The sequence below is a fragment of the Zootoca vivipara genome, chromosome 6 (genome assembly GCF_963506605.1).
Source record: "Zootoca vivipara chromosome 6, rZooViv1.1, whole genome shotgun sequence".
Lineage (NCBI taxonomy): Eukaryota > Metazoa > Chordata > Lepidosauria > Squamata > Lacertidae > Zootoca > Zootoca vivipara.
The window spans coordinates 42,270,191-42,292,904 of NC_083281.1; the positions used below are offsets into that span (position 1 = coordinate 42,270,191).

Genomic DNA, 22,714 nt, shown 5'->3' on the forward strand with positions numbered 1-22,714 from the left:
GTCCAATGATGTCTCAGTCTTTTAAGGTACTAGAGAGCAGATTCCCCAATGAATAAGGATTCTTTTGTAAGATTTTGGTTTTGGAGGTTGTTTGGAGCTCAATCTAGCCAGCCATAAGTGGCTACTCTGAGACATTTCGGACACCCGTCAAGAGGAGCAAAGCAGCCAAAGCAGCAAGATGGACCGAGTGGCCAAGATGTTCCACATAAAGATACAAAGACAGATGAGGAAAGAGAGAGTGCCATGCACTCACCACCCTTTGGCATTTATATATGCAGAGAGAGAGAGACAGGTTGCACAGAAGAGCCACAAGACAGGGTCACCAACAGGAAGCAAAGGGAAAGGGAGGAGGGGAAGTGGCACAAGCTTAGCCCCTTCCTCAAGCTTCCCATAAGCTTAGTACACACACAGGCATGAAAAGTGGCAGTCCATGGAAGAAGAGGCAGCCATGCCATTGAGCTCTTTCTCCTGACCACTTAAATGGCAGCCTCTCACATTTCAGCACAAAGTTCACCCTCACCATGGTGTTTCAGAAGGCTTCAGAGCCCTGTCTCATGACATATCAAAATCCAGCCTAGAATAAGCAAGTACTGTGGGCAAGGGGTGTGTGTGTGTGTGTGTGAAAACACTGGAACCAACTTGAACAGGTATCAAGGTGCAACAAGGACCTCAGACACTGCTCACACCTACATCTAGCAGTGATTTCTCAACAGTATCCCTGGGATTCCTTAGTCTTCTGTCCGGAGGCAGATTATGGAAGATAAACTGCCTGAAGGACCCAGCTTGTCTGCCATTAGTCATCTCTCCATCACAATTGCATTTGCAGGAAGGGCAAGCCAGGAGGCGCTTTCGGCTCATCCAGGGCGACTACTGTATTCTGCAGATGAGATGCTTTAGCTGGTAAACTAATGCTGAAAGGAGGCCTACACATCTCAATGCGTTTCTTCCAAACATAAACTGCTTTGCATACGATTCTAAGCCATGATTTGATTAAGCCACAGTTTACTTAACAACCACAAGTTAACAACAAGTTAACAGATGGTCAAACAAGCCACAATTTATTCCTCCAAAGTTTGGTTTGCTTACCAACTGCTTTTGCCTTGGTGAACACCTGACTGAAACAAACCATGGCAAAAAAAGGATGCTGAGTTTGCCTGTAATACCAGGCCATAGTTAAAACAAACCAAGATTTGAAAGTGAACAATAAACCATAGATTGAAATCATGGATTGTTAGAAGAAAACAAATTAAGCTACTTGGCAGAGTTGGCACAAAATTCCAAGTTTAGCACTGTGTGCAAACTAGGTCACAGGCTCATCACAGGAAGTTTTCAAAAGCTGAGCCTGACCCTCTACACACACCCAAAGGTGATGGAGGGAGAGGCATAATGATATTCCTTTGAGTTCTATGGATGACAGAATAAATGTAGTGGAGACCACAGATATTTATAGAAAGGACTTGAAATGACTTACCCAAGGACACTGCAGTTGAGCTTATGGCTATGCTGCAGTTTGAACTAAGCCTCCCAATATACCCAGAACTCTGTCCCCTAGAGCACACAATGGGAATTTCATGGACTCTTAACCTGCACTTTTGCACTAAATTGGAAATCTGGTGAAGGTGGTTTAGCTGGGAAAAGGGAGGGAGATGTAGCACTAAGTAGATTTGTGAAATCGCCACACCTTGGCCATCTCAGCCTGCACTGCACATAAGCCCATATTTGGGACACTGGTACAGATGCCATTTTGGCTGGGGTCTGGACTGCACTATGTCCATGGAGGCCAGCTTGCCATCCAGACCATGGGTGCAGCTTGCAGGCAAACAAGCCTGATAAGGCATCCAGACTTCCTAAGAAGAGGCTGTGCTCTTTCTGGCTCCAAATGATACACCTGGCAGAGCTAAGAGGTGGCCCTGACAAAGCTCCATTTCATGGCCCAGCAGGGCAGGGGCCCACTGGAAAGGCCTACAAAGCCTTCTTGCACCACAATCAAGACTCCGAACATGCACATCCAGATATTAAAATCAGCAAGAGAAGAAAAGAGAGAGAAAAGAGGGGAAGGACAGGAGTCATAAAAGGCTTTTTACTTACCCGAGTTGTGGGGTTTGCCGTGAGCAGTGAAAGAAGACAGAGCCTTTATGGAGCAGCTCAGCCGTATGGCACACACAGTGTAAAAGCTGGGGGGTGTTAGCATCCGGCATGCGACTGTTTGTTTTGCACAAAAAAGTAGAAAGAACAATATCCCCCCAAAAACACACACACCACGTTTTCTCATTTCCTGAGTGAGGCTTTTGGTGTGACCTCCAGATTGTTAGTTTTTAAAAAACGACAACACAAAATTGGAAGCAAGGATGGCAGTTAATCTGAACAGTAATTCCACATGAACACAAACCAAACAGGGACACATCATGCTCAATGCAGAGAGTTCTGTCATTTTGGTTTGGGCGTGCAGTTTCCCATTGCTTTGAACCAGACATTTTCAACCAAGATCTAGAGATTCTTCCATGAGCAAAAAGGTTTTCAAATGGCTCCCCAAAGGATTCCTACAATTGTGACGCACTCAAACCAAAGTAAAAGGTAAATCCACACACAAGTGGAGACGTCTAAAAGCAGCTTTCACCCACATGGTACCCTCCAGATGTTTTGGGCTACAGCCCCATTTGCCCCAGCCAGCACAGACACATGGGACTGGGGCTGACCAGAGTTCCAGTCCAAAGCATCTGGAGGGAGCAATGTTGGTGACAGCTGGTCTACAGCTTCCTTGGAAAAATCAATTCCTCTCTGGTCATTCTGCTCCACTCTGGCCTTTCTTCTTTAGACCCCTGCTAGTTCACATGCGTCTCCTGCAGTGGGCAGCCAGAAGCAAAGTGTGCTGGCGCCCAGCGAGTTACAAGAGGGAACAATGTGAGCAGATCAGTATAGCCTTTTCCATGGATGGATGGAACCTCCTACCCCTGAAAAGCTGGTACATACAACCTTTAGCCCAAATACTAAAAAGGGCAACAGTGCTTTCTTCCTGGCTTAATAGGTTCATTAGTGCTTCAAGACAAAGAGGGAGGTAGCAAGCGTCAAAACATAACTCCACACAGATATACATATTGCATTGGACACATGAATACCACACTTGCGTACATGTAATATACAGAGTATACCCAGGCAGGACTCCAGAAGAACAAACCAAGAAACACAGATGGGACAGGTGTTCAAAGACATTTTTGCCAGAAGGGAGGGTGGCATAAAGTGGAGCTCAGAAGCGTGTGGAAGAAATGTATGAAATATTTTCTGCTAGTGAAGTATCCTATTATTGGAATAACACAGCATTGTCATGCCATGTGGATGGGGAGGTGAGGAGGGGGAGAGATTTGTTTTCCTCTTGTTTGCTTCAGATTAGAAGCATGCATTATACTTAAGTCAGGTTCTTGGTTCCTTTTGCTGGCTTTTCTGTTCCACTCCATGACCTCACTTGCCTCCCTTAGCTTCTCCCCCCCCCCATCATAACTGTTAGTAGCAGAGCTGGCCCAGCCATTAAAGAGCTACTGGGTCTTGGAACAGCCTCTGATCCTTTCTCTCTTTCTATCTCTCTTTTCTTTGCTACCTACCTACTTACCTGCCCCTGACACCTGAACTCTTCACCTAAACTGGGTCTGCAAAACTCTAGGCTACTGTAATTTATGCCTTTAAATTCATGCTGAAAACTTCTCCTTTTGTGGCAGTGCTGCAAGCTTATAATGGAATTAATCATCATCATCACCATAGGTGAAAGACATCCTTGGAAATCTCCAATCCCAGATTACATGGGGAATGCACTCATTTTTAGTGTATTGCTGAAGAAACAAGGTGGGGTGGCCAAAGTCTTATATTTTTTTCCTAAGAGAATGTGTCAGCTAGCAGCTTTCCTCTTTACTTTAGCATGGTTGCAAAGGAACCTGAGTATTCCAAACTTCTCTTCTACAAGGCACAGGAGCCCCCCACAGGCAACGAGTCTGGCAACCCTAGTCTGTCATCCGCCCAAATCAACAAGTTTATGAAACTCTCTCTTGTCTCGCCCTTCAGAAACCAATTCAGCAAAGGAGGAACCTCTTCAGAATGCAGAAGATGGGAGAGAATGGGATGGAGCTGACTAATAAGGATTTTCAAAAGCCATCAGGGCTGTGGATGAAGGGACAAGTGCTGCCAAGAACAGATTCTCCCTCCCACCCCTGGGGAGGGAAAGAAAGAAAGAATATCACAAACTGGGGAGGATACTGGGATGGAGAGAGGAGGGATACCTTATGGGCGGTCTCCTGGGCCATGTGACTTTGGAGCTGCTGGAGCTGTTCAGTGGAGTCAGAGCACAGCTGGTCATAAGTCTTCTTGAGGACATTCAGCTGGGTCAAAATGTGTTCCTTCTCCTCGGCAGAAAGCCTGCAGGTTGGCACATAAGAGACATCTCTTTATATAAGCATGGCAATTGTGAAACCCTAAAAGGATGTCTGCTGAGATTCTGGGTTGCAATATGGCTTCAGGCCTGCAATATTTTGAGTGGAGGAAATGGCCAATTTAGCCCTATACTGCTTACTCCAACTGGCAGGCTCCAGGAAACCTGATGCAGAGGTCAACCCTGGCATCTTATAGATTCAAAGCATGTGCTGCATCATTGAGGTGCAAACTAACACCTCTGTGGCCAAGTCAAAAACACTCCATCAGCAACGACAGCCTGGAAATTTCCTCCCTAGCTCCTGTGTTTCTACAGGACATCCATTTCAAATTTCCATCTTTGTTTTCTCAGGATGACAGCATAAAACACTCAGAGAAGTTAAGTGAATTTAAAAATAGGGAAAATGCAAGCTTAAACTCCATCCCCACCCCTTGCAACAACCAAATATGCAATAAACCAAACAAATTAAATTATTTATCCCAACTCACTTGTGTCCATGCTTTGCAAGGAAGATCTGAGCAGTTTTGATAGCTTCCGAGACTTGCTCCTGCTTTGTAACCAATTCCTCATTTAGAACCTGATGAGAAGAAGGAGAGAACTTTGTTCAGAAGGGCAAGAAGGGTGACACATCTCTAAGATCTAGTGACACATGTCCAAGCACTGGAAGAAGCTCAAGAGCCAGTGACTCAATGCAGCCTTCCAAGCAATGTTGGCTGGAACTGATAGGAGTTATAGTCCAAAACATCTGGAGGGCACCAGATCACCACAAACTAGACTAGTAATTCCAAATAGATCACAAGTTCCCAGCATCAGAATTAATTGGCTTTTGTCTTTAAAAAATTCTCAGAAGTTCCAAATAGGTAACAGTTAATTTGGGGATTTAAGAAATCAGCTAATTAGTAACAGGAATGAACCTGCATTTGGAGTAATATTTGAAGCAGGGAATTCTTTCTGAAGAAAACAGCTTCAGAGAGAGAAAGGGGGGGGGCAGACAAAAATCAGTGGCTATTTCCAGAAAGAGACAGGTTTAGTCAGGCAAAAATTCACACCACAGTTTGTTCATTAAGACCAGAAGAACAAAAACGAAAAAATAACTCCAACTTCAAGCAAAGCAGAAAATGAACTGAACCCCTGAGGAAGTGGAGGAGTTCACATCCGGTGGAAAGGAAGATGTTTTCTGCCTTCTTCAAGTGACTAGGAGTTAGCAACCCACCTGGTAATGTCCTATTGCCCATTATAGAGATAAACCCAGCAGGATTGACCTAGCCTTAGCCTGGTATTGCTGACACACACTGGAAAAGGATCAAAGGAAGTGAGAGAGCCCCTCCCGTGCCCTTACGCACCTGCTGCTCCAAGATGGACTTCTCAATATCTCCGAGCTCTTTGCCCTTTGGTGGGACACTTTTGAACTGTGCACTCTGTTTGAAACCCATGACCCAGCCCAGGAGTTCCTTCACTTTGTCCACATGCTCTTGCTTCTCCTCCTCCACAACTTTCTGCAAGAAGGAAAAAAGAAAGAAAGATGGAATATGGCCACATAAATGTATGCAACATAACCAAATACTTCTAACATGCTAAAAAAATGTGCTGGCTCCGTGTCAGCAAGCCTTTGCTAGATATTAGCTAAGCTGTTATGCCACGGAATGCTCACAAACATTCTCACTTGCTTGGGATAGATGAATCAAGACCAAAACACTGACACTGTGTAGATTCTGTGGGTGAAGTGAAAATTAACCTGGTTGGAGGTTACATACAATGTAAGAATATGGTGTTGGTGGGGAGGCAGATGGATATGTATGAACAGAGGTGTTTGGGGGAGGGGGATTAAGTGGGGAAATCTCTGGAGAGGGGACTGAAAAGCAAGGGCCTAAAGTATACATAGACATAGACAGAAGAGGTGGTTCCTTGAGGGAAAAACTACAGTAAATGGAAACTAAATTGGGTTATGGAAGAGCCAGGGAAAGAGATGGTTAGGGAAAAAACAACAACTCACATGAGGCTTAGGGAAAGGAATGACTGCAAGTATTAGCAAGAAGCTGATGGTTTGTGACCCTATGCCAACCAGAGTCCTTCTAACTGTTGCAGCCCTGATGCCTTCAAAGGAAAGGGACTAAAACTCCCAAGATCACATGGACCTTAAGGTCCACAAATAACAATATTTTGGAGATCCCGAGCCATAAGATTGGCCTCAACTAGGGCCAGGGCCTTTGAAGTATTGGCCCCAACTTGGTGTAACACTCTCTCACAGGAGACCAGGGCCCTGCAGGATTTGACATCTTTCCGCAGGGCCTGCAAGACAGAGCTTTTCCGTCTGGCTTTTGGGGTGGACTCATCTGACCACTATGTGTTTCCTCCCTTATGGTTTTGATTTGGGCCATTTTAAAATGAGGCTGCATAAAAAAAATTTTTTTAAAAAAATCTGGATTGTATTTTAATCCGCATTTTAATCGATTGTTTTTCTTTCTTTTACGTTTTGTTGTGATCTTGTTGATGTCAGCCGCCCTGAGCCTGGTTCTCGCTGGGGAGGGCGGGGTATAAATATATAAATACATTATTATTATTATTATTATTATTATTATTAGGCAAAACCCACTGCCTAACCCCAGTGGGCCACAAAGGATTCACAATGCAGACACCAAAGAGCAGTCACTATAAATTATATCCTTACTTCTTCCTCTTCCAGGCGTCGGAGAGCATCACTGATGTACTTCACGTGCTGTGTGGTCAATGTGACCAGAGCTGTGTAGCGTGTGCGCAGGTCCATGAACTGGAAGGGTGGGGTGGAGAGAGAACACAAGAGAAAAACAACACCACAAAGAACATGGTTGTTAAAGCCAATGAATGACAAAGCATCCAACTTCTCACTTTGCTCTGAACATGCAGCCTTTCTCATTCTGGAGAAGAGGGAAATGCCCTCACTCACTGCACCATCTGATGGACATTTCTACAGAGACAGCGAAGTGCAGCAATCTTGGAGACAGAGCATGTGTGCATCTTAAAATAACAATTAAACAAGGAACGGGAGAAGGAAGAAATGCATCAGACAGCCTCTCTGCTTTTTCAAAGAAGAAAGGCCGCTTTGAGAGCTATCCCAGGGTGGTTTCTAGCTGGAAGAAGAACTCTGCCATCTTGCACATGGATGTGAAATCAGGATGCTTCTCTCCTGTACATCTCTTTCCCCCCAAATGCTTGGGTGAGGAAGACAGCCATATCCTGAAATAGCCCAGTTCTGCCAGCAGGACCAAGACACCCTCTCTCTCTCCGACTGTGTGGAACACTGCTGAAGCTAAGGAATTCTAGCCTTGTAAAATGGTCCTGTGAAAGGCTACCAGGGAGCAATTTGCTCTGAGGTCTGCGGGAAAAGGCCAGATTTTCAAGATTCCTGCATTGCAGGGGGTTGGACTAGATGGCCCTCAGCATCCCTTCCAACACTACAATTCTATGATTCTAAGAAGCAGAGCCCCAATCTGTTTCATCAGGGTGGAAGCAAAGAACAAAAAACCTCACTTGGGGCCACCCCCAACACAAACTCAGAGCAGAAACTCAAGGAGGCGACTTGCTCAGCACCTCAGGCTTCCATATGAGTTGAGATTTCTCTTGCTGGCTCTTTTTCTTTGGATGCTTCCAGACAGGGGCTTAATTTGCAAATGGGTGGTTGGCAACAGGGTTTTCTAAAATAAAAAATCCAGATAAAAAGGGGGGCAAAGGGGGATATAGGCTAGCATTTTGATGCTGACAATGTCTTGGGGATGCTGCAAAAACACTGCATGCATGAGGAGCACCAATCTGATAACCAAACACCCATCTGGAAGCACCCTTGGACTCATCCAAAAGATCCACACACAGCGAACTGCATGGTGCTCTTTATTTACCTTGCAGGTGGCAGAGCTGGGTCGATCCCTGTAGGGATTTGAACCCGTGGTTCCAAGAAGTCTACGTATGCCAGACCCTGATGCTTAGAGCTTAGAGCCTCTGTGGCTGACAGAAAAGACAGTGAGGGTGGAAACTTTTACACACGGGTTCAGGAGGAGAGGCAGAAGTGCCACATGTCCATCTACTCAGGAAACTGAGCAAGCCCTTGCCTCCCCTGCCCCACTCCACTTCCAGCCTAGAGAACACACTAGCTGGCAGTGGCCAGGCCCCTCACCTCCTGCGTGATGGCATCAGAGGAGGACAGCATGCGCCTGCGCTTCACGGGGGACTTCTGCTGAGATTCCACAAACACACGGTACGTCATCAGCTGCAGCTCATAGTCCTGACAATGCAAAAATGGAAATATGGGGGTTTCAGTTCACAAACCCCACATTTAGTATTGCCACATAAAGTGGAAAATGAAAAACAGAATCCCAAAGCAAATTGAGCAGGCGTGTATAGGAGAGATTCCTTGGGATGAAGGGCATTCTTGAAAAAGAAGCAATAAATAAAACTAACGATGCCACACAATGCCCTTGTTCACATGGAACGCAAAGTCACACTTTGGCTTATCACAAATGAGGAAACATGAGGCCTCCCACAGAGATCACAGTGGCTTTGAGACTTCATGTTTGTTTTGCTGCTGTGCTATGCTGAGCTAAGCTGTGATTTGGCTTTACGTGTCATCTGAAACCAGCCTACTGGATTTAGCTCTCCGGACAAACCACAAGTTGTAAACCATAGGATAAACATTAGTTAAAGTTCTAGGTTTGTCTGTAGAGAGCTAAACTACAAGCCTAGGTTCAGACAACATGTGTGCCCCCCCCAGGAGTCCACCTGCTAAATTATGATTTGGCTTAGCATTACATGTGAATTGGGCCAATGTGTTGTCTCTGTATACATGCCAAATCTTTTTAAACTGTTGTTGTTGTTGTTACATTTTCCATTTTTCTGTTTACACATAATGTTTTCCCCACATACAAAATTTCTGTACAGACTTCCTAACCTAGCATTCCATGGCATTCATAATAAACCTAAATTTGCTGCATCTCCATTTATTTATCCACCCTCCTTTTATCCCTTCTAGACCACTGTTGTAGTTGACTGCTGTCATATACCGTATTGGCTTGAATATAAGTCGCACCCACAAATAAGCTGCACCTTTAAAATTTGGGGGAGGGGGAGAGAAAAAAAAGAGAATACCCAAATATAAGCTGCTCCTTTAAAATTGGGTTACAGGCTGAAAATCACTGCGGTTGGTAGAATTGTAATGGCGAGCCAATTTAAGCCTTTGATCTTGCAAGCCCGCAAAAGTTACCGTACAATCGCTAAAATCGCAGATCACTATTCAATTGCTATAATTCCGCAGGCACTCACACCTGTAAATGGCAAATGAACAGTCTCAAGCTCACAAATTGGCAATAAAACATTTTTTCGGTTCCGCTTTACTGTATGTCTGTTTCAGCAGCGATATTGTAAAAGCCAATTTAAGGCGCACTTTAACTTTTCACAGTCAGAATTTGGGGTGGGAAGTGTGGCTTATATTCAGGCCAATACGGTAATTACCACTACAGGCGTACCTTAGAATTCGAACGGAATCCGTTCCAGAAGTCCATTGGACTTCCAAAATGTTCGGAAACCATGCTGCTTCTGATTGGCTGCAGGAAGTTCCTGCACACAATTGGAAACCACGGAAGCCCCATCGGATGTTCGGCTTCCAAAAATAGTTCGCAAAACGGAACACTCACTTCTGGGTTTGCGGCATTCGGGAGCCAAAATGTTCAAGAACTAAGCTGTTCGAAAACCAGGGTACAACTGTACTTGTAAACTGATTTTTAGCATCTTTTTTTTAAATACTCCCCAAAGCTTTCCCATTCGCCCTTTGTCAGTTTATGTCCAGATTCCTTGTTTTGGCTGTCATATTTGCAAGTTCTGCTAATTCTGTCAATTTTTAACCACTTAAGTTGTAGATTAAAAAAAAAATGATGGTTTTGAAAAGGTTTTTGATCAGATCCTTCCAGAACTTCCAGATAATTTTAAAGAACCCACATATCTCTTGTGGTTCAGTCATTTGCATTTCAGATAACCATCTAAATCTGCCTTTTCCAATCTGGTGCTCTCCAGATATTTTGGGCTACAACTCCCATCAGACTCAGTCAGAACAGCCAGCATGTTACCTTGACAGCAGCTGAGTATTGCTGAGATAGTTTCTGACACTGGTCCAGTTTGGCTTGATTTGCCTCTATTTCAGCAAACAGTGCCTTAAATGCAAGAGAAAAGCAATGTTAAAACCATGGTGACAAACTGGAAGGTTTATCTGCCCTCTAAGTAGGTTTGTTCTCTCTGTTCCCTTTCCTACAGATTCACATCATACTGCCCACACATCTGAAGAAGTGTGCATGCACACGAAAGCTCATACCAAAATATAAACTTAGTTGGTCTTTAAGGTTCTACTGAAGGAATTTTTTTATTTTGCCCACACACTTCACTTAATTACTGAGTCAACGATTCCAACAAGAACATCCCTACAGTTATCAGTCGGTCACTGAGGTAGGGATACCCCCCTCTTCCTAATTTACAGTTCTTTTCCTTCAAAAAGCTGTAAGAGACAACCAGCTGGATCAGGTCAAAGATCCATCTAGTCCAGCATAGTCTTTCCCAGATGCATTTGGGAAGCCAGAAAGCAGGACCTAAACGCAACAGCTGTCTTCCCACACAGATCCCCAGAAACTGGTTTTCAGAGGGATAGCTCAGTTGGTAGAGCATGAGACTCTTAATCCCAGGGTCATGGGTTCACATCCCCCTGTTGGGTGAAAGATTCCTGCATTCCAGGAGGTTAGACTAGATGGTACTTGTAGTCCCTTCAAATTCTATGATTCCATTACTAGCAGCCACTAATAATCTATTTATTAACTGCTTTGTTCTCCACGAATCCTAAAGCTTATGGATTTTAACAATGGCTTTGCATTATGCACAAACCCAGCACAATTTCTTAAGCATAGCTTGTTTGGTCACTCCCCACCCTCAGACGCTACAAAAACATGAGGCAAGAGCAGTTGGAAAGCAAAACAAACTCTGGAGAAACAAGCCATGATTTGTTTGATCATCTGTGGAATAACTTGTAGGTAACCTGTGGTTTGTTAAATAGACCATGGCTTAAGCAACAGTGGCTTTGTCCAGGCCTTACCATTTGCTGGCTGAGTTGCTCTGAAAGGACCCTGCTATCCTCCGCTTGTCCAGGTTTCATCAGTTCCTGCTGCGTTGTGGTCTCCTCAATCCACTGGATCAGTGCCCCATGACAGTTCCGGTAATCACTCAGTACTTCCTCAATACTCTCTAGCTCTGATCGGCTGTCAAGAAATGAAGAGAAGGGAAAAGGTGTGTGTGATAAAACTATGAACCTTAAGTTGCATGAACAATATTGCTTTGATGTAAGAACAGTTTTGCTGTATATGGCACTTTCTAGAGTAAAAAAGAAAAGAGGATAGGTTCTGCCCTGTAGAGGCTTGCAATCTGGGATGGTTTACAACCTGGAAAGATGGAATCCTGCAAGATTTGGCACTTACAACTTTTAGATGAGCGCTAAAACAACCTATAATTCCAGTGGCAAATCCATGTTGGGTAACTAATCTTTACCAAGAGCCATATTTTGATCTGGTGACAGCAGCAACACTGGCACCTACCCTCACTGCCTGCAAGACTCTTTAACCCCTTCCTGCCTAGCAGAAACAGCAGCAAAAGCCTCTGCAGAGCCCTTCTCTGTTCTCCTGTGCAAGAACTGGCTCATGTCCTCAAAAGGGTAGGGTATGGGTAGGTATTATTTTCTCTCTTTTGTTTGCAGTCTGAAACATTTAGAGGGTAACAAATAGGGAAGTGTAGGTTAGCCTATCAGTGAAAAAACAGTTGCCCAGAGCTGGTTCTTCTCACCGAGTCTCGATCTGTAGGCTAACCCTCTGCCAGCGATCCCAGAGTTGGCTCCCTTTCTCCTGGTAGCGCTCCAGGTCTGGACTGCGCTCCTGCTTCAGATTGTACAGCTGGTCTGTCACAACTTTAGCTCTTGCCAAGTCATCTTCCAACATAGCAAAGACATTGCCCTTATCGTTCACTTCACTGATCCATTGCTGCAGCATTAAAAATGGAGAAAGAGAGAGAGAAGCACTGATTAAGAATGACTGAAATAAAGAATAGGCAGTCTGCAAGAACCCATCCTCTAGCTCAGCCTTAACCAACCTGGTGACCCCCAGATGTGTTTGGACTGCAACTCCCATCAGCCCCAGCCAGCACTGCCATGTTGGCTGGGGCTGTGTGGAACTGTTCTGCAAAATGTCTGAAGGGCACTAGATTCACAGTGCTGTGAATATTTATTTATTAAGGTTTTATACTACTCTTTGTACAATGAACTCGGGGCATATTATTATATAGCTAAAATGTTAAATACATAATCATTTCAATCAATACACTTTAAAAAGAACTAAAAAATACCACATCTGTCTAGAGAGTGATTACAAAGCCAAGCATATAAAAATAATAGGATATTGACTCAGTTCACACATAATGCTAAGCCAAAACAGGCAAGCTTGTGGGCTCCCAGACAGGTGATTGTGGTCACTCTTCTCTTCCTCCAATCCTGCCACCACCATGTTGCCATAAACTAAGCCACAGTTGGGCTTAGCATTACACCCAAACCTGAGCTCATGGTTTATGTCACTCTAGACCAGGCATCCCCAAACTTCGGCCCTCCAGATGTTTTGGACTACAATCCCCATCATCCCTGACCACTGGTCCTGTTAGCTAGGGATCATGGGAGTTGTAGGCCAAAACATCTGGAGGGCTGCAGTTTGGGGATGCCTGCTCTAGACAACCACAATCCATAAACAAGTGTTGTTCTATGACTTACCACTTGTGGTTTATCTGGGATAGATAAACCACAAACCTGAGTTCAGATGTTATGTTAAGCCAAACCATGGCGAAACCCATGGCGGCAGCAGCAGCAGGACCAGAAGACGAGCCAAGCAGCTGCATTCTCCCTGGAAACTTGCACCTTTGTGCTAAACCATGGCTTCACTTAGCAGCACCTGGATTCATGTAGCTGCCAATCCAAGTATTTCCTTTCAGGCCTTAAACTTAACTGCAACTTATTGTTCCAGGGGTGGGACACCTGTGGCCCTACAGATGTTGGTGGACTGCAACTCCTCTTGATTCCTGACTGCTGACCATGGTAGATAGGGTTGATGGGAGCTAGAGTCCAACAACATATGGAGGACCACTGGTTATTCACCTCTGGAGTAAAATAATATTTGCATTGTTTGTTTCAAGCTAATGCATTTGTAATTACCTAACTTCATTTACTGATCTGAAAAGGTATTTGCTATTAAAAAAAGAACTATTTGGCTCAAGGAGGGTATGTACATTTCTGCAATGCACAATCGCTTCTTGTCCACCCACAGAATGGCTGGGAGATCCAAAGTACATCTGTTGAAGCAGGCAGACGCTAGAGGGCAGGAGATGCAAGATGCTGTGTTCATCAGCTTGGCACAAGCCAGACTCATTGCCAAGAGCTATCAGCATCAACCTGAAAGGCACAGCTGTTTTGTTTGCTATTCACCACCAGGCAGCAATAAGCTGTATCAGGACAGTAAGAATTTGCAGCCACATGAGACAGGCGTCCCCCCACCCACAGGACCCAGCTGGTGGAGGGAAAAGCTTACCTGTAATGTGGCTCGGTGACACTGAATGGCACTTAGGTCCGCAGGCACGGCCTCCTCCTGGCTCAGTTTAACCTCATACCCTTTGACCAAAGACTCAGCTCCTTGGGTATTGCGAATGATAACGTCCACTGTCTTTAACCTATCAGATATAAAAAGGGAAACTTCACTTCCTGAAACTATTATAAGTTTTATCATAGTTTTCTGCATCACTTGAACTCAACATAGATCATAGCTGTCAAGTTTTCCTTTTTCTTGCGAGGAAGCCTATTCAGCATAAGGGAATTTCCCTTAAAAAAAAGGGAGAACTTGACAGCTATGACATAGATCTCAGAATCCTAGTGTTGCTAGACTATTCCAATCAGAAGCAACTGAAGCAACTGGCTTTGAGAAAATGGAATTCAGTGGTCGTTTCCTCTGGGAATTCTCCAAAAATTACTGGATTCTAGGGGACTGAATAAGCCCCACTGCATGAATTCCTGGGGATTGCATAAACCACTCTTCATGTCCTAGGATGATAACAGCCAAAAGGTCTCTACATTTTACAGAGTAACCACAGCAGAGCACACACTCTGTAGGTAAAAGCTTTCAGGTTCAGAGTCAGTACTGAACTAGAAGGACGAATGGTCTGTGTTGGTCTGTGTGTATGTTCCTATCATACAGCAACAACTGGTTCCCTCTCTTGGCTTGATAACAAGACAGCTATAAGGACTCACTTGTCCAGATAGATAGTTGAGAGCCCATAGACATGATCCATCTTTTCCACCAGCAGGTTAAGCTCAGAACGAAGGTGTGGAGTGCTGGTTCCCGTTGGAGACTTGTGAAGGAAAATAGTGCATCTCTCAGAAAGTTGCTCCATGTCGTCCTTCAAATGATTCAAATCTTCCTTCAATCTCTGCAGAGACCAACAGGTGTTAGTGAGCAAGAGCAGAGATGCTGACCTTTCATGCTACATATCTGCCTTCACAGCAACGGTCAGCAGGGGCAAGGACTAAGCTGGGGGATGTAACAAGTCAAAGAAGGGACTTTTCAGTCATACTGTCCAAAATCTGGAATAGTCCCTGAAGACTATAAAACACCAACCTCCTGCTCGACAAGCCGGAAAGTGTTTTCCTGCAGGGCGTCCCCATCCGTTCTTGTGCTGCTTGGCGTCCGGATGGTGCCCACCAGACGTTGTTCACATTCGTCCAGGTGAAGCCGAATATTCTTCAGCTCAGAGAGGTATGTCCGAGAAGCAGTCTCATCTTTGTCCTCTGTTCACACATGTACAACAAAAGCAAAATAACTGAAATCTTCCTTTCATGTGCTCAGATGTCAGTCAAATACTACTGCTGTTTGGAAGCTCAATGGAAGCTCCGTGTTTTGCATGCAGAAGGCCACAGATCCAGCCCCAGTCCCTTGCATCTTCCATTAGAAAGGACCTCAGAAGATAGCAGGGTTGGGAAATAAAGGCCTTCATCTGCAAGAGACCCTGGGGGGAGCACTGCTGGTTACAGTGGACAGTGCAGTGTCATGAACCAAACCTTAGAATCTGCTTTAGAGGACTGCACATTTGAGATCCCTGATTTTCAGGGTTATGAAATGTGTAGGGAGCCTCCAGACGTACAGGAGGCACCCTCCACTTTGCAAGGGGTACAGCTAGCCTGCTCATCCCTATAGCGCTCCTCATGTGTTTATTTTACTGTCAAGTAAAACACCTGAAGATGGCTACAGCCAAGTGCAGCTGGCAAGTTAATGTGCAAGATCCAAAGAGTGACAAAATTGGAAAAACATGTTTCTTTCCTTCAAGACTTTTACCACATCTTGATCAAAACAGGAGAGAGCTCCTGGGGCTGGAAAAAACATTCATTTGGTGGCCAGAGTCACCCTTGAATGAAACAGTTATTGTTCGTTCCAGCTCTCACACTGCAAATATTCCCATTCATTCATTCATTCCCCCCCCCCCCCGGTCATCAGAAGATCTCAGGGCAGTTCACAAATAAAAAATACAGGCTAGAACAGAGGTCAGCAAACTAAGGCCCAAGGGCCGGATACGGTCCACCAGGCTCGTTAATCCAGCCCGTGAACCTTGCAAACCCTGCCGCCCACTCAGTCAGTCCCCACGCTAAACAGGCGCGGTGCGGAGGCCTTGCTGCCCGGAAACTGACTTCCATGACACGGCACGGCTTCTGAATGGCTGCAGGAATCTCCTGCGGCCAATCAGAAGCTGTGGATGCCTCTGGGTGCCGCCCCTTCCTTCCTGCTGAGGCAGCCGAGCGGGAGGAAGTGGCTGAGCAGGAAGGAAACAGCAGCGGCGCAGAGGCTGCCTCCACCGTCCAGGCCAGTGGCATGGGCTCTGCGCCCCGCCAAGACAGAAGACGCCGACGCTGCTGAAGATGAGGTGTCAGCGGCGTGAGTGGCATCAGCAGGGGGAGGGGCCTTTCACGAGGGGGTGTGTGCACTCGGGAGGGGGTGGGTCCAGCCCCCCACAAGGTCTGAAGGACAGTGGACCGCCCCCTCCTGAAAATGTTTGCTGACCCATGGGCTAGAAGCACAAAATAAATTGTTAAAACCAAAACAAAACCATAACCTCACCTCCCACAAACACCTTTAAAAGGCCATAGAATATTAATCATCTAGACCAGGCTTCACCAAGCCCAGAGCTGATGGAAGGAAGGAGGCACCAGGCTGGCAAAGTTAATCTAGGCTCAGACAGCTTACCATTTTCCATTGACTGCAAAAGCTGCTGGAAGTGCTCCTTGCATGAGTCCACATCCTCCTCTAGGCGCAGCCGATCTGTTACAGAGAAGAGCTCCGAATCCCGGCTGTCCTCCAAGAAATCATCGTAGTGTACCTGCAGGCTCCTCATGGATTGGTGGCATTCCCCTGGGGCCAGGGCCCTGAGCTGTGGGTTGCGCACACACACAAAGGGGACATGTTCACATAGAAGGCTATGTGAAGATGAACAATGCTTGGAGCCACAGGCCAGTACAAGCAAAGATGACGAAAATGATAGGCATTACAGTGGTGCCTCGCAAGACGAATTTAATTCGTTACGCGAGTCAATTTGTTTTGTGAAAAAATTGTCTTGTGTATCGCGGTTTCCCATAGGAATGCATTGAAATTTCTTTTTTTGCCCATAGGAACGCATTAATTAAATTTCAATGCATTCCTATGGGAAACCGCCATTCGCAAGACGAATTTTTCGCAAAACGAATTCGTCTTGCGAGTCACCATCAGATCACAAGACGCATTCATCTTGTGAAAAATTCATCTTGCAGGGCATTCGTCTTGCGAGGTACCACTGTGTTTTTTGTCTCATTGCTGGCTGCAGTCAAGCAAGTTTTGCAGGTATTTGTTGCTTCAAGCTGGGAAATTCATAGAATAAAAAAAATTGAATTCTAGAGTTGGAAGGGACACTGAGGGTCATCTAGTCCAACCCCTTGAAATGCAGAAATCTCAGCACATGCCCCCCACATCCAATTTGAAACCATACTGGACTCTAATTTACCTTTCCAAAGGTGCTAGCAATGTTATTGCCCCTTTCAGAAGGACTAGTGTGCCTATTGGCCAGTAACTGTAATGTCACCAGAGACAAGCAACACACACAGGACCAACTCTTAGTAGGAGGCAATATATGTATGAAACCAATCTAAGGCACCTTCCTTGCTTTTGATTTACATGGATAAAGTGTCTTGTGGCATCTTATCACCAACTTATTATGACATCACTTATTGTGGGCCAGTACCTACTTTGGCAGATAACACAAAGTTTCAGGTATATGGTGAAATGGGGCTTAGCCAACAAGAGTTTATGCCACAATAAAGTTGGTTGGTCTTTACTAACCCAAAGTTGCTATTGTTTTTGAAGCAACAGAGTGGCAGAGCTACCTCCTCTGCAATGTATTTGTTTGAGCTGGCTTTGGCTTTCAGTGGCCAAGGGAAGAATAGGGGTGATATTTGTGTAATGGGGCTGTTATATTAAGAAGTGGTTAGTTATTATTCTATAATCTTCTAAATTCAGAAGTTTAAGCAGGATGTTCTTTTTGATTATTCTGTGAAGTGGCACTATATTGGTGGCATATGAAAACAACTTCTTATTTTATTGGGCTGATTTTACAAAAGGAAGTCTTTGGTTGCTGAGGTAATGCCTTGCCCTCGCCCTCACCCCCCTGCACACGTAATTCTTTGATCTTGTATTATTACCCAACTTTACCTTCCCATTTCCTCCCACCACCTTCTAACTTCCTGTCCAGCTCCACCCAATCAGGAGGCCACTTTTACGGTTGACATGCTTTAGCTGTGCACACCCTTATCTCACTGGCAAGCATCACTCTGGGGCTTGCAGTATTACCTTCTCCATATTCCAGCTTTGCACCAGAGCAATGTCTTTTCTCAAGTAGTTCCAGGAAACAAGGCTCTTCATGTTTACATGGAGCTGGTGCCACAAGGCCATCACCTTCTGGTACAGCTGTTCCACCCTACAATTGGAAGGCATTTCAAAGTTGGGTGTATGCAGCACCATGTGGACATCAACCTTCTGAATTATTGTTTAGTACGCTGTATGTACTCAGGAAGGCCAGTCTCAGTCTCAGGAAGGCAAGTCTCAGTCCCAGCACAGGTCAGGTGAAGACAGTATTGGAAATGTTGTTCTGACACGGTTTAAAGCAGCTCCTCATATCCCAAGCATATTCAAAAGGTAAATGCAACTGCTCACAAAAGGCAAGAATTGAGCAACCACTCCCCCCAAAAATCCATTTCCAAAATAACACTTTTAGAAGCCAGCTGATAAACTTCAGACCCAGAGGCCACGTGTAGCCCTCCAAGCTGGCTTTCAGGATTCCCCCCAGGACACACCCTCCTTAGCTACACCCCTCGAGTATTTTTGCCTGGCTGAAATAAGTCATTGAACCTGGATGATACTTCTTGCTGGAGGATAGAGAGGGTTGTCCAGGCATGCAAAGCATTTTGCCTACTGTAAAAAGGCAACTTTCACATTTGTTCCTTTGCCCTCTTTTGCCTCCTGCCTCACCCAGGACTGGCATGTGGCCCCTGGAATGTGCCCAGAATAAATGTAGCCCTTCATGATGGCCTGCAATGCACTAACGTTTTAACCATAGCTAAAACCCCCACAAAACTACTTGAAACATTTTAAAAACGTTGTACAATGTTCCTTGTATGAGGAACTAATTTTGCCTGATTGTTCTGATTCTTTTATGTTTTTAATTTGTCTGATTGTTTTTATGTATGTCGGTTTTATACTGTTTTATTCTTGGTTGCAGTACATTATGGGCCTATGGCCGAAATAAAGTTTATCTATCTAAATGTAGCCCTTGGGCTAAAAAAAAGGTTCCAATTTGCCCCTAGGCTAAAGAGCCACGGCAAAATCATAGGCACCAACTTCAAAATGTTTGCCTGGGAAGTTTTCTGGCTCTGAAGAAATAGACAGATGCTGTACCCATTTGGCCACAATGAGAACTAGAATCTTCAAGGGGCAAAAGGTATGATCTTAGCTTTCTGTACGCTTTGCCCCAGTAGCTAGATTTTGTTCCACATGTAGAGCTCTGTTGAAAACTATTCCTTTCCACAAAGATTTATGTTACATCAGACCCAACCCCCCACCAAATTGCTGCAAACATTTTGGTTTTTTGACATTCACACCCCACCTTTCTTCTGCCATGCAACCCAAGATGGTGCATGCACACACCTACAGAACCCCAGGTCAATAGGAACCCTGGCACTGCTCAAGGAAAGAAAGATCCCTTTACCTGCTGGCCACATCAATGGCCTCTTTGTTAGGAGGGGGCACCAAGAAGCAAACAGACGGGACCATGGCCTCATTTCCGGTAGGGCTGATCACTTTCCACTTGGTTCGCTGGGAATTGTCTTCTAGCACACACTCGTCATTCTTACAGATGGTGATCTGCGTGGTCAACAAAAGGAACACTGGTCCAGTAGATGGTCAAACTGTCACCCCTCGTTCTCCCCACACCGCTTCTCCCACAAAGTGATCCTAGGCATCATGTAGTCCAGGGTTGACCAACGTGGTGCCCTCCAGATGTTGTGGGCTATAACTCCCATAATCCCTGACCATTGGCCAGGCCTGCAGAGCCTGATGGGAGTTATAGTCCAAAAAATATGGAGGGCACCATATTGGCTACCCAATACAGTAAGGTTTCCGGGTTCCATGTGTAGAGACAAAGATGCATAAAGTCAGGAACCCCCTGCATCAGGTCTCCTGCAAGGTGGAGGCCTGTTTCCCCAGCTTTGGGTTGGTTGCACGAGGGCTCTGGGATGCTGCCAGAGCCCTTATGCCACTTTCCCAAAGCCAAGTAAGCCTGCAAACACAGTTTTGCATAGGTGGGAGGGGGTATAAATAAATAGAGAGTGGGTTTCCTCTACGCTCCCGCCCTTATCTATCTATCTATCTATCTATCTATCTATCTATCTATCTATCTATCTATCTATTCCCCACCCATGCAAAAACATGCAATTGGACTTACTACACTCCAACCTCATTCCACAGCTAAAATACTCTCAGCAGAAGCTTCTCCAACTATTCTTCACTATCTCAGAGGAAGGAGATGCCAAAGACTCCCTAGTTAGTTTCTTACAGTGGTGAAATAGGGCACTTGAAATAAATTTTCGCCCAACTGAAGTTAAATGTTCTTGCTTGGGTCTTCTTACCAATGCTCAATCAAAATCTAAGTGACCCCACCTCTTCCCCGCAACCCTGGCATCCAGGCTCCAAGAACTGATTCTCACCCTGTCTTCCATGCACAAACAGCAATATTACTGGGCCTTTGTACAACATTTTTTTAATGTTGAAAGCATTCCATGTGTACATCGCGTTCAGAGGCCAACATTAAGAAACTCATATTTTCTTCATGGTCTCTTTGTTGTTGTTGTTTAGTCGTTTAGTCGTGTCCGACTCTTCGTGACACCATGGACCATAGCACGCCAGGCACTCCTGTCTTCCACTGCCTCCCTGTCTTCTAACAAGCTATAATTTCCCATGTTGTTTAAGTCTGGTTTGGTACCCTAGTTTCGTTAACTAGCCCTCATTCCAGGAAAACAAAGTTTAGTATAAGCTTCAACTGGAAGCTTAAAACTGCAAACCTGAAGTTCACCATTGTTTGTTCTGATAAAGCTATAACAGTATGCTATCTGAATGCAGCCAAATTGTCACAGTAATCCTTATGACAAACACTGCAATGTATCATCATCATCATCATTGCTTTGCCTATGTATTATCTTATACCATACTATCTCAAGGCCATCACTGAACACTGGCTTTGAAACCTGAGAGGTTTATAAATTCAAAGAGAAAGAGCCTGGATTTAAACTGGCAGAATTCTGATTTACGGAATGAACAGAACACTCAGAATCCAAAGGAATTTTCACTTCAGCTGTTATCAGCTCACCTCAATTTGGCGATAATCACAGATGGCCTTCACAGAGATGGTGTTCTGCAAAACATGGTCAGGGTTTCGTGGCTTCAGCTGCACGATGCTCTTGGACCTACCCACCAAGCTGGCAACGGAACTCTTGGACTGGATCAGCTGCTCCTTTTCATCCTGTCAAAATTAGAAAGGCAAGAAGGATGGATGGAACAGAAGGGCAAGGACAGGCAGGAGAAGAATGACCAGAAATCTCATGCCCACACTGCCCTCTGCATTTGGTCAAGGGAGGTTTGGGTTTTCAAGGGCAAGCTTAGGTAGGGTTGTGTGTGTGTCCATGTCTTCATGTGCGCACACACACTCATTTGCAACTTCTCCAAGCAGAAGTGGGAGTAGGGCAGAGAGTGCAGAGACAATCCATATTTAATACTATTCCAGGCAAGAGGACCAATTATCTCCAAGTCCTCCCTGCCCACTCACCCCTCCCCCCGCCACACCAAAGCTGCATGCAGAGTTGAAACATTACTACTAGGTCCAAAATTCAGAATTATTTGCAAAACTGTGAACAGTGCAACAAGGCCCAAACCCATCATTTTTCACCGGGAAAAAGAAAGAAAAACCATTTTGTAAAAAGGTGAAATAAAAGAAGGCACAAGAACTGTGTGAAAAAGATTGTTCAGGTAGTTTCAATGTATGTACTGTACTTAAGCAATTTAAAACCTGATAGAAAAAAGAAAGCTGGGGAAATGATGTGTGTGGAGAGAGAAAGAGAGAAAGAGAGAAAGAGAGAGAGAGAGAGAGAGAGAGAGAAAGAAAGAAAGAAAGAAAGAAAGAAAGAAAGAAAGAAAGAAAGAAAGAAAGAAAGAAAAGGTTAAAAACAAGCTACCTTCTCCTGTCCCAGGGGAGCATGGTTGGAAGAAATACAACTTTAACTCATTTATTCTGATAAAGGAAGCATCTCACACATGGGCCAAAGTTTTCCCTTTTGACTTCCTGTGAAGAATCTTTGCAACAAAAGCTGCCTCCCATAGCTCTCAAGGTCTACAAATGAAGCATCCCATGTTTTTAATCTGTCAGAACCACTGCAAGACAAGAGACAGGCTCCACCTTGTGCTGAAGCATCTCCCTTGGCTCAAGGAACCCATCTTCTTTTGCAGCTTTGGAACTGCAGTAAGATTAGGTCTACGATGCAGCAGCCCGTCCTTGAGCTGCACATGCTGGCTCCTTTGGAAGGTCCACAGTAGCCTCCAGGCCCATTACTTTTAAACTTGTGCAGCTTCCTGCCTGAAACTCTGAGCCAGTCTC

At 45.0% G+C, this 22,714-nt stretch overlaps 1 protein-coding gene across 18 annotated transcripts in view; it reads right to left on the bottom strand.

The window, feature by feature from the left end:
* Positions 1-22,714, bottom strand: part of MACF1 (microtubule actin crosslinking factor 1) — a 291,507-nt gene that overhangs the window by 123,899 nt on the left and 144,894 nt on the right. For all 18 annotated transcript variants that reach the window (XM_060275855.1, XM_060275856.1, XM_060275857.1 and 15 more), the window contains 15 exons: positions 21,434-21,586; positions 19,778-19,932; positions 18,364-18,490; positions 16,732-16,915; positions 15,115-15,284; positions 14,748-14,926; positions 14,035-14,173; positions 12,254-12,447; positions 11,514-11,676; positions 10,504-10,587; positions 8,562-8,669; positions 7,083-7,181; positions 5,758-5,910; positions 4,903-4,991; positions 4,266-4,401 (listed from right to left, as the gene is read on the bottom strand). In XM_060275855.1, the coding sequence (XP_060131838.1) occupies positions 4,266-4,401; positions 4,903-4,991; positions 5,758-5,910; positions 7,083-7,181; positions 8,562-8,669; positions 10,504-10,587; positions 11,514-11,676; positions 12,254-12,447; positions 14,035-14,173; positions 14,748-14,926; positions 15,115-15,284; positions 16,732-16,915; positions 18,364-18,490; positions 19,778-19,932; positions 21,434-21,586 (2,133 nt within the window). The remainder of the gene's footprint in view (positions 1-4,265; positions 4,402-4,902; positions 4,992-5,757; positions 5,911-7,082; positions 7,182-8,561; positions 8,670-10,503; positions 10,588-11,513; positions 11,677-12,253; positions 12,448-14,034; positions 14,174-14,747; positions 14,927-15,114; positions 15,285-16,731; positions 16,916-18,363; positions 18,491-19,777; positions 19,933-21,433; positions 21,587-22,714) is intronic.